The sequence below is a fragment of the Suricata suricatta genome, chromosome 12 (genome assembly GCF_006229205.1).
Source record: "Suricata suricatta isolate VVHF042 chromosome 12, meerkat_22Aug2017_6uvM2_HiC, whole genome shotgun sequence".
Lineage (NCBI taxonomy): Eukaryota > Metazoa > Chordata > Mammalia > Carnivora > Herpestidae > Suricata > Suricata suricatta.
The window spans coordinates 17349167-17360353 of record NC_043711.1 but is presented as its reverse complement, the minus strand read 5'-3'; the positions used below and the strand labels follow the sequence as shown (position 1 = coordinate 17360353).

General features: G+C 52.9%; 1 protein-coding gene across 10 annotated transcripts in view; it reads left to right on the top strand.

The window, feature by feature from the left end:
• Positions 1-8409, top strand: part of CCDC51 (coiled-coil domain containing 51) — a 19973-nt gene extending 11564 nt beyond the window's left edge. For 2 of the 10 annotated variants that reach the window (XM_029919133.1, XM_029919140.1), the window contains 4 exons: positions 1875-1944; positions 5418-5731; positions 6735-6899; positions 7415-8409. In XM_029919133.1, coding sequence (XP_029774993.1) covers positions 5423-5731; positions 6735-6899; positions 7415-8170 — 1230 coding nt within the window. In that variant the 5' untranslated portion in view covers positions 1875-1944; positions 5418-5422 and the 3' untranslated portion in view covers positions 8171-8409. Of the gene's footprint in view, positions 1-28; positions 462-1243; positions 1326-1874; positions 1945-5083; positions 5144-5417; positions 5732-6734; positions 6900-7414 lie in introns of those variants that run through there. The other 8 variants (XM_029919136.1, XM_029919141.1, XM_029919135.1 and 5 more) reach the window with 7 other exon arrangements.
• Positions 8410-11187: the final 2778 nt, after the last annotated feature.

The following is an 11187-nucleotide window of genomic DNA, read 5'->3' as shown; positions in this document are numbered from 1 at the left end:
GGGGGGGGGGGGGGGGGGGGGGGGGCGGCAACTTTTTGCAAATTCTGTTTATTCACTCAGTGCATTTTTGTTAAGTATGTGTCATATGCAGACAGTTTTATGGGCACTGAGGATGCAGCAGTGAACAAAACTTATTTCATATTCAATCCATCATTAGATGGATGCCAGCCCTGGCAGAGCTGACATTCTAGGGCGTGAGACAGCCTGTAAGCAAAGTAAATACGTGAACTACATATCGCAGGTCACGTGATACGTACGTGGAGAAAAAACCGACAACGTGGGTAGAGAGTGCTGGGATGGGATTGCATGGCAATGACATATCAGCAGAACTTGGAAGAGAGAAGGGAGCAAGCAGTACAGATAGGGAGCAGCTGGTGTGAAGGCCTTGCGACGGGGATAGTCTAGTGTGTTCTAGCAACATCAAGAAAGTCCAAGCAGCGGCGTCTGGGTGGCTCGATTGGGTAAGTGTCTGACTTCAGCTCAGGTAATGATCTCACGGTCTGTGGGTCCCAGCCCCCATTGGGCTCTGTGCCGACAGCTCAGAGCCTGGAGCCTGCTTTGGATTGTGTGTCTCCCTCTCTCTCTGTCCCTCCCCTGCTCTGTCTCTCTCGCTCAAGATAAATAAACACCAAAAAAAAAAAAAAAAAAAAAAAGCCCTTGCATGGTAATAACCTCAATGATGTGTTAGCCAACCTTATTGTGGTATACATTTAGCAATATATACATCTATCAAGTGTATCAAATCATCACGTTGTATATCGTAAACTTACACAGTGATATATATCCTGTATATGTCAATAAAGCTGGGAGATAAAAAGGCCATATGATTGGAGTAGAATGAGGAAAAGTATACTAGTGGGAGATTAGTTAGGAAAAGACAGAGCAAGGACATGGATGCCCTGTAGACCATGGAAAAGTTTTGGCTTTTACATTGAGAGAAATGGGGAGCCAGTGGAAAGATTGAGCAGAGCGAGACATAGTCTGGCCTGTGTTTTGAAGACTACTGGCTGCTCTGTTGACCATAGATTATATGGGCTAGAGTAGAGGCAGGGAGACCTTTCAGAAGGGTATTAGGGTAAAAGATGTTAGTCACTGGGATCAGGTGGTAGCAGTGGCAGGGTAAGAGGAGGAGGGATTTTGGTTTTAGAAAGGAAGTAACGTTTGCTGGTGGATCAAATGTGAGATGGGAGAGAAAGCAAGGAGTCAGGGATAATTTGAGGTTTTTGGTCTGATTTGGACTTAGAAGTTTCTATCAACTAAGATGGAGAAGGCTGTGGAAAACGCAAGTTGGGAAGGGAAGATAAGATCCCCATTAACCTTCCAAGGTGAGTTGTGGATTGGGTGGTTCAGTAAATGAGCCTGAGAATCTACAGGAGAGGTCCGGGCTGGAAAAGTCAGAGTATAGTTGATTGTTATTGTTGTTTAAGTTTATTTATTTATTTTGAGAGAGAAAGAGAGTGAGGCAGAGAGAAAGGGAAAGAGAGAATCCCAAGCAGGCTCCATGTGGTCAATACAGAGCCTGACCTGGGGCTGAAACTCATCAACGGGGAGATCATGACCTGAGCCCAAACCAAGTGGTGGTCGCTTAACCAACTGAGCCACCCAGGTACCCCTAGTTGATTGGTTTCTTTAAGTACTAGTTTTGGGTAAAATCAATGGTAGGATGGGGAGGGCACCTGGTCGGTGTAGCATGCGACTCTTGAGTTTGAGACCCAAGTTGGGTGTAGAGATTACTTAAAAAAAATTAAGTTTTATTGAGATACCATTTACATACAATAAAATTCACCTATTTAATGTGTACAATTCAATGGTTTTAGTATATACACAGTGTTGTTCAACCATCCTTATAGTTAATATTTTTAACATTTCCCTAGATGCTTTTGAAAGGCAAGAGACTGGATGAGAGAGGAGTCTGAGGACCTTGCGTTGCAGCACTCCTTGTAGGTAGGTTCAGGGGACGAGTGGGGACGGGAAGCCAAGTATAGAAGGCGTTTCAAGGAAAGGAAGCTAGCACAAGGCACGGGTTGCTGGTAGGGCGAGTAAAATGAGGACTGAGAACGGCTCACTGGGTTTAGCAGTGTGGAAGTGACCTGGACAAGAGCATTCCCGGTGGCATGGTAGAAGTGAAGGCCAGATTAGAGAGGGTGTAGGAGAGAATGAGAGAAGAGGAACTGGACACCATGAGTGCAGACGACGTCAAGGAGTTTGGCTGTACGGAGGGCAGAGAAGTGCGGCTGTTGCTGGAGAGGGTGCCTGATCTGTTACTGAGCAGTGTCGGGTAGGGAGAGCACGTGGGATCCAGGCCACAGCTTGGTCTTCGTAGAGCATGAATTCTTCCTGAGGAATAAGAGAAGGTGGAAACTGGAAGACACTGGCAGGTAGGAAAGTATGGTGGGACTTTGTAGAAGTTGTCTTCCAGTTTTTAAATATTTCCTTAGTGAAAAATGAGCAAGCCATCAGCTGCAAGTGAGGAAGAGGTACAGGTGATGGAAGTTAGTGGGCTGGGCAGTTGGTAGGAGACAGTCATCTGGATAGAATGTTAGAATGGATTTGGAGGACCAAGATTCTGAACTTGGCCCTCAAGGCCCTACTTAATATGGTCTCTGTTTACCTCTTCAGCCTCTCCTCTGTCCACTCTCCCTTCCTCTTCTATTTTCCAGCTGCACTGGCCGTCTTTCAGGTTTTGGATGATCCCAAGTGCATTTCCACTTTTTCCTTCCGCCAGGAGCGCCTTCCCTGTGCTGGCTGAGGACTTGTGAGACATTTCAATGGGGAGGGGCTTAGAATCAGGCTGGAGTGGGGGCTGGATGTCCGAGAAGAGGGACTAGAATAGAGGAACAACTTGAGTCATTTCCTGACACACCAAAGTCCCTGCTGTCACCAAGCTAATGTTCTACTGAGGGGCCTGGCCACATGTAAAAAAGGCAGTATGTGTCTGATGGAGAAAAATAAAGCAGGTGGCCCATGAGGGAATGGTCAAGGAAGGTCTTGCCACGAGGTGGTATCTGAGCCAAGATGTAGAAGTCAGGGTGAGCAGACTGGACCTGTGGAGGAAGACCGGTCCAGGCGGAGGAAGCAGCAGGGTCAGGCTTCTCGTGCTAGGGCGCATGGAGTGGAGGACAGAGAGAAGGAAGGGGTGACAGCTAAGAGGACCGTGGCTTGTTGGCCATTGGTGGGACTGGTGTTCATGGCAAGTGAGATGGGAGCTGTCGGGGATTTTGAACCAAGAGATGTGAAATGATGAGTTAACAGTCTCACGTTGCCTTGTGAAGAACAGCTCTGAGCGGCAGGGAGGAAGCCGGGACTGCGCTGGAGGCTGTAGCTGTCATCGCTGTCCAGGATGGATGACCTTCCTGGAGTTCAAGAGTGGGTGGCTGGTAGAGGAGAAGCCAGGAGAGGAGGCTAAGAAGGTTGGGGGAAGCCGGGAGAGCGAGTAGTGATTTAAAAAAGACAAGGGTGTTGAAAGTTGCAGAGATGTTAGAGAAGAACTCTGAGAAGCACCTGGTAGATCTGGCAAAGTGGAAGTTTTGCAGAGGCACTGGGAGAGCAGCCTCTTGGTGGAGTGCCATCAAGAGAGGATGGGGGCTGAGGAAGCAGTGACAGCAGAGGTGGACACCTCTCTGGTGAGTGTGGCTGAAAAGGAGAGTGAGTGCTGTGGTTGGCAGTGCTGGGAGTCTGCTTTGCTCTGATGCAGGAAACACCTGCAGGATCGTCGTGGGGCCACAGTTCATGCGCAGTGGATGCTGGCATTTAGGCCTAAGAGGCTGGCTTGACCCCTGGGTCATGGATGTTGTGTGCCTTCGTGGGCCATATGGATGCAGCCCAGGAGTTCGGGTGCAGCACCAGCTCAGAACCAGTGTCACAGGGATCTTACTTCTTTGGTTCTCAGCTGGGACCCATTTTGGGCAGGAGGCATGTCGTTACCCAACCAACTTTGTTTTCTAGGGGGCCTGAGCTTCTCCAAGCACAGCACAAGGGGGTAGGAGGCTGAGGTGCTCTGAGCAGGTCTCTATGCCACATCGTCTTATATCCAGAAGCTCCTTTCTTTGTCACCAAGCTCCTCCAATTTATCTTCCTGTCCCCAGCTCCCTCTGCTTTTCTCTCTAGCCTGGCTTGGCCACTAGGTGACACTCTGACAGCCAGTGTCAGTCCTTGAGGGCTTGTGTGTGAGTTTTGGGGGGTGGGGCGGTGTGTAGCCAGAGGACAGGAGTGCTGGTCCAGGTTTGCCAGGGAGCAGGGGTCACCTGGCCCTCTTTTGGGGTCCTTAGAATCCCTTCAGCTTTGGGGCTCAGACAAGGCCTGACTGGGTAATGGGAGCCTCCCTGTGTTGTTTAGGTAACGAGAAGTGGGTATTGTTGGGGCCCAAACAAAGCGAGGTTGAAAAGGGAGAGATTCAAGAAACCTGACCAGTAGAGCAGGAGTAAAGTTGGAGAGGAGGGAGAAAGCTTGCGGAAGGTTAGGAATGTGAGGGGTGGGGGAGTAGAAGCCTGGAAAGCCTGGGCGAGGAGCCCAGAGCAGGGCTTATATGAACCTAAGAAAGGTGTCCTCTGTATAGAGATCCCAGCTTTTTGTTTTGTTTCGTCTTTTCCCTGGAATTGTCTTCTCAGGGGAGAGCCAGGGAGGGAATTTTCTGCCTTGGTACGTGAATGACCTGTGTCCTGGAACATAAGCAAAACTCTGCTTTCCCAGTGCTGGGGCGGCCCTTAGAGTCTGAACCATTGGTTTTGATGGTCGTTTGCAGAAATCATTGCCTTAAATCCCCTCAGTTCCCCAGTTTCCTTGGGAGTCTTTATGAATCCTTCTGGGGCTTTGTCAGCATGGACAACTCAGGTTTGAAAAAAAAAATTTTTTTAAGTTTATTTATTTACTTTTGAGAGAGGGAGGGAGGGGGAGAGAGAGAGAGAGAGAGAGAGAGAGAGAGAGAGAGAGAGAGAGAGAGAGAGAGAATCCCAAGCAGGCGCCATACTGTCAGTGCAGAATCCAATGCAGGCCTCCATCTCAGAGCCAAAATCAGCAATTGGACACTTAACTGACTGAGCCACCCAGGCAGCCCCGGTTTGAGAATTTTCTTTGACATTATCAGAAAACCGGGCACCAGGATTCTCATCCAAGTCACAGCAGAGACCTGGGGGAAGTGAGGAAGGTGAGTAGACTGGGAGGAGCTGGTGGCATTGTGGAAGGAGATGGAAAGCAGGATCTCCTACTGTTCTTCCCCGCTGTGTTCTGTTGTCTGGAGCACACAGTGGGGAGGCCTGACCACAGTGGCTTCTGTCTCCAGGCACAACAGAGGAGCGCTCTATTTGGACTTTTTCATGGAAATTAGCTCAGAACTGTCACTGTCCTTAGGCCCTGAAACCTTATGCTTATGCCCAACCTTTCTCAGCTGTGAGTTGATCTATCTGGCGTCACCCCTACAGATCTGATGACAGGGCACAGCACTGTATTTGCCATGCAGCACATCCTGGGTGCTCCCCGTGTCGTGTGGAGAAGCCACCTTGGAAGGGACCTCTTTATGACCAGGACTCTCTGCAGCTCAGGCCCTAGCCAGCCCAGAGAAAAAAGACCTGAGGAGGTGGCCCTTGGGCTGTACCATCGCCTCACAGCTCTGGGAAGAGCCCTGGGGCACAACATTCAACAGCGAGCATCGTCCACAGCCACGACTTGGTGGGACAGATATGAAGAGTTTGTTGGACTCAATGAAGTTCGAGAGGCCCAGGGAAACGTGACTGAGGTGAGGAGTGAAGCCAGGGTGGTTGGCCTTGCCTTCTGACTCGGGAAATGTGGCCAGGAGGCTCTTGCCAAATAATTACCAGCCACATGGTGCTGTGAAGCCTTGCCCAGATTTGCCTTTTCTTGAACAGATACTAGTGGTAGAAGAATTTGACTCATTTCTCACCTGATAACCTGGATTCGATAGTACTGGGGGTGAAGATCTCTGTGTAATTGTACCCGTCTATCCCAAAAACAGGTTTCTGTGTACGGATGAGTCCCTGGCCATTGATACCCATTGTGTTAGGCCAGTGAACACTTCCTACATTGACTAAGGGTCGGCGAGAGTGTTACAGTGTCCTCAAAGCCCCATGTGTAATTAAAACACCCCTTGTGAAGGTAGAGGCACAGGGCCAGGGCAGCATCAAACTGAGGTGGAAAGAGCTTCCTATGGCTGTGAAGCCCTTGGTGGCAGCAGAAATGCATTCCGTCATCTCTGTTCCCACTCCTGCCTAGCACGGACCAGGCTAGCGAGGTGGCAAGAACCTGGGGGTTCAGTGGGAGGTTTTGAGGCACAGTGCTGTCCCTCCCCTTTGAGATCATGACATTTCTGAGCTGGAGTTTCTGGGTCTGTAAAATAGAGGCCATAGCAATGCCTCTTGTGGCATTGCCGAGAGGTGAAGATCAGGTAGCATGCGTGAAACAGTTTAGGAATGTAGGTTCCTCTCCGTGGTTTGTATCAGACTAGAATTGGCTGGGTTTTGTGCACAGCATTAGCTTTTTTCAAGTTTCTCAGGGGCATGTTATTTCTACTCGAATGGATAAATCCAGTGATTCAAATGGGTGTGGCCTGGGGCTGCACTTTGAGGACTACTGGGTGAGTTAGGATTTTGTGTCTTACGGACTCTTTTTTCCACCCTTTGCACTGACCCCACTCACCTCAGCCACAGCCTTGTTGAGACTATAGCTGAGCCAGTGCAGGTGTGGAGGGAAGGTGTAGACGGCCTCCATTGTTCTCTATGCAGGCAGAGAAAGTGTTCATGGTGGCTCGAGGGCTTGTGCGAGAGGCTCGGGAGGACTTGGAAGTTCACCAGGCCAAGCTGAAGGAGGTGAGGGACCGCTTGGACCGCATCTCCAGAGAGGATAACCAGTATCTAGAACTGGCTACGTTGGAGCACCGACTGCTGCAAGTAGGCACTCTGAAGGCAGCCCTTCATCATTGGATAGGGACCCTAGCCTGGCAGGTCATCCAGGGGCAAGGTGGGAACCCTGATTGGTCTGGCGGTCAGAGATCTGGTGAGGAGGTAAACCAGAAGCTCTGGGCTCCCAGGCTTCCAGAGCCTGTCTACCCACTTTCTCCTGGAGTACTGGGGTCAGTAGTCCAGGGCAGTATAATCTGGGCTCCAGATCCCAGGTTGCTGAGGAGGGGACTGGCCTAGAGAGGGCCAGACACTTCCTTGTGACGGACACATTCTGTACTCATCAGTACATGCCTGGTCAGACCCAGCACTGCTTGGGTAGGAAGGTAGTATTGCTCATCTTGACCGCCCTCAATTCCTTTGCTTCCTGCACCTGACTGTGTTTATGCTGCCTTCATTCATTCAGCGGTTTTATTGAGCATGCAGTCTGTGCCAGGCATGAGGCTGCGGGCTGCTCCAGCTACAGGGCCACGTTGCTGCTTTATAACCCAGCTTTGCTTCTGCAGGAGGAGAAGAGGCTTCGTGCAGCCTATCTGCGTGCTGAAGACTCTGAGCGAGAGAAGTTCTCCCTCTTCTCTGCAGCTGTGCGGGAAAGTCACGAGAAGGAGCGCACCCGAGCCGAGAGGACCAAGAACTGGTCCCTCATCGGGTCAGTCCTGGGGGCCTTGATTGGTGTGGCTGGCTCCACCTATGTGAACCGTGTGCGGCTACAGGAGCTGAAGGCCTTGCTCTTAGAGGCACAGAAGGGGCCTGTGAGCCTCCAGGAGGCCATCCGAGAACAGGCATCCAGCTACTCCCTCCAGCAGAGGGACCTCCACGACCTCATGATGGACCTAAGGGGCCTGGTACAAGCTGGCCCCGGGCAGAGCTCTGGGGTCCAGGCAGGTACTTCCCCCACTCGAGACAGAGGCACAGATGTCCTTTCAGCTGCCTTGAAAGAGCAGCTCAGCCATTCCAGGCAGGTCCATTCATGTCTAGAGGGTTTACGAGAGCGGCTTGATGGCTTGGAAAAGACTTTCAGCCAAACGGCTGAGGTGGTTCGGCTTGCAAAGGCTGCAGCACATCCAGGCCTGCCGGGGCCGGCAGACAGGGCCCTGCCTGGCTCCTCACCGCAACAGCGGAGCATGATCTTGGCATTGTCGGACATGGAGCAGAGGCTTGAAGCCCAGGTCAACAGGAACACCATCTACAGCACGCTGGTCACCTGTGTGACATTTATGGCTGCACTGCCCGTGCTCTACATGCTGTTCAGGGCCAGCTAGCCCCAGGAGCCTCCTGCAGGGGGCCGAGGGGATAGCTGTGGATACAAATTAGCTAGAGAATCCCAACAAGGAAGTGAGCCTTTGGAGTGCACACACCCTAAGCCTGAGGCTGAGCACCATCTGTGTGGCTCACCAGCAGGCATACTTTGACTTTTAGAAAATGCTCATTTATGTTAATTATCAAAACTTTGTGCTGATGTCCAAATAAAATGTCTTTGGGTTCGTGTTACTTAAAGTAATATTTACATTAGATGAAGTTTTTCTTGTTGAAGACTGAGATTTGGGACTTGAGGGCTGGGCCTGGAATTAGGGTAATCATGGCCCCCTTCAGTTCCTCTCTCACCTCCTCTTGGTCTCATCCTCATCAGAACCAGGTTGGATGGACTTACCCTTGAAGCTTGGGTTTTTGTTTTGGATTGCCAGGTCTGCTTGCCTGACCCTCCTGTGTCAGAGAGCTTGGGGGTTCCAGCGAGTGGAACCTAGCCTGTGCACCCGCTGACAGTGGTTCCTTCTGGATTACTTTTTCTGCTCTGGTGGGGAAAACCTTCTGGTTCTAATGCTGGAGGGATGATCGGAAGAGAGCAGGGAAAAGGGATCAGGGGAATGGTTGATAAATATTGCTGGGGACATAATTAAAGGGATTGGTAGCCAGTCTGGGTCCTTGTGCAGAGAGAGCTTTGGGCAGCCCAGTGTGCCCCTAGAGCTAGGGTCCTCCCATACATAGCCTAGAGATGCCCTAGACAGGCGCTGGCAGAGCTCAGTACTGTCAGCAGAGTGAACTGAGCAAGCAGAGTGAACTGGGTGGCAATGATGGGGAGGGGCCTCCCTGAAGTGGGAGGTACAGTGGGGGAGCCTGGTTGCAGACTGCCCAGAGAATCCCTAATCTGTCCCTTTGCGGAGGAGAACAGCAACCTTTGATCTCCTGCGCTAAACGGCCATGGGTGGCCTTGTGTGTCCTAGAGTAAATAGGACCAGTGGGGAGGCACTCTACTCCCACCAGTCTGGAAAAGCCACTCCTTTCTGAGCACACAGAAGTATGCAAAAGTATGCAGGGTTTGCGGGGAGGGGCTTCTGTGGCCTGGGGTTTACTTGGGCCTGTGTGGAGCCTACTCTCAGCGGTGGCCTGTGGAGCCAGTAGGGTTTCCCAGGAGGTACCCTCCGTCCTGGGAGCCTGCGCTCAGGCTTGGGCAGTGAGCATGGCCTGGGCGGCCCCACGGGTTCTGTGAACCTCTAAGTGCCTAGTCCCTTGGTCATTCAGTCACTCCATTCTTGACATTGTTTTCTTTGTGTAATGGTTCCTCAGGATGGCATGAGATGAAACAACTGCTGCGAATGGGACGCTCCCCCCGCTGGCGGGGTAGGAGGTGCCATATCTGTGTACAGATAAGGGTGCTGTGCGGTTTGGAAGTCATGTGTCCACCTTTGGGGTGAGGTAGGTCCTAAAGAGTATGCTCTCGAGTGAATGGAGTTGAGGAGGGGAGGATTCCAGGTATGTGGGAAGGGCCCCCCATAGGCTGCACAGGCCGGAAAGCCAAGGGGTCTGAGGTGGTGATGGATATGGAGGAATGGTGGAGCATAGGCTAGAGGAGGGCCTGGAGTCTCTGATGCTGGAGGCTACGGATAAGGGAACTGGGGTGAGGTGGGAAGGGGGTGTCTTGTTGGTGCATAGCCTCAGGTGATGGGAGAGGGGATGGAGGAAAGGGAGTGTGACCTGAGAAGTTGGTGAGAGAAATTGGAAGGCAGAGTTGGGTAGATGAGAGTGAAGGCAGACGGCAAGAATGTCTGTGGTGTTGACTCTTTGGACACTAGCCAATGCGGATGACCTGAATCTTCTGGCTGAGGCTCTCCCTAGCCTGTGGAGGCTCTGGGGGCTTCCAGAGTGGGGTGTGTGTGTGTGTGAGTGAGTGAGAGAGAGAGAGACAAATTTTGCCTCTCAGGAGGCTATCCCAATGGCCTTGAGACAAAGTCCTGCAAAAGTCCTAACAGCATGGGCCAGGTCCTGTCTCTGTGTTTGCTGTGGGCAGGCCAGGGTGTGCATGAAGGGCCCGGTAGAGGGCACAACTGGGCCCCTGCCGAGCGGTTCCTCCCTAGAAAGGCCCAGGTATTTGCCAGTGAGGGAGTTCAGACTTGCCCAAGGCTTCTCAGCTTAGGGTGGGTCCAGATACAGGCCCGGGAGGAAAAGAAGGAAATGCACCCTTGCTTGTGCGCTTTGCAGCTGCTGTGCCCTCCTGTAACAGCTGGCTAGGTGTGGTGTCACCTCCACTTGCCGGTGAGCAAACAGGCGTGTGGGGTGAGAGGGGGGTGTTAGGGGGGATATGGGGGACTCAGGTTACTTGGCTCAGTGGTGGCCCAACCCCAGGCCCAACCCCAAAGCCTATGCTCCTCTGGCACAGAGGTGGGGGCCGGAAGGAGGGGGTGGCTGTTAGGGACTCCTGGGAGTGGGGGCAGTGAACAGGACCTGGTACGGTGGGGAGAAACCAGGCGCTGAGAAGTTCAGGTAAGGAAAGTTGGAGAAGGACGACCACAGGAAAGGAAGGAGGGAGTTCCGGGCGCTGTGGAGCAGAGGTGATGGCTGGCGATCTGGCGGGGCTGGGGAGGGGTGCGGGTTCCCTCCGGCGCAGGTGAGCAGTAAGAGGCCGGGCGCCGCACCCGCAGCACCTGTGGGCTGTGGGCGCCGAGCGCACCAACCTCCGCCCCCCCTGCCCCGCCCATCCCAGGAAGACTCTTAATTCCGGTTCCTGCGCTGCGCGCAGGTGAGGCCCAGCGGGGGCGGGATGGGGTGGGGTGGGGTCGGGACGCCAGAGCTCCGGGCTCAGCTCCTCGCCCTCGGCTCGCCTGGCCGCTACCCGCGTTGCCGTGGCTACCGCCGCCCAGCAGCCAGCGCCCCACAGGGAGGGGACGAGTCCCCCGCCCTCGGCAAGTGCGGAGCCCGCAGGGCTGGAATGCGGGGTCCCGGGCGAATCGGGGCCGCGCGCCCGGCTCTCCCGGCTGCTTCCGGCCTGGCCTGGGCGGCGGGC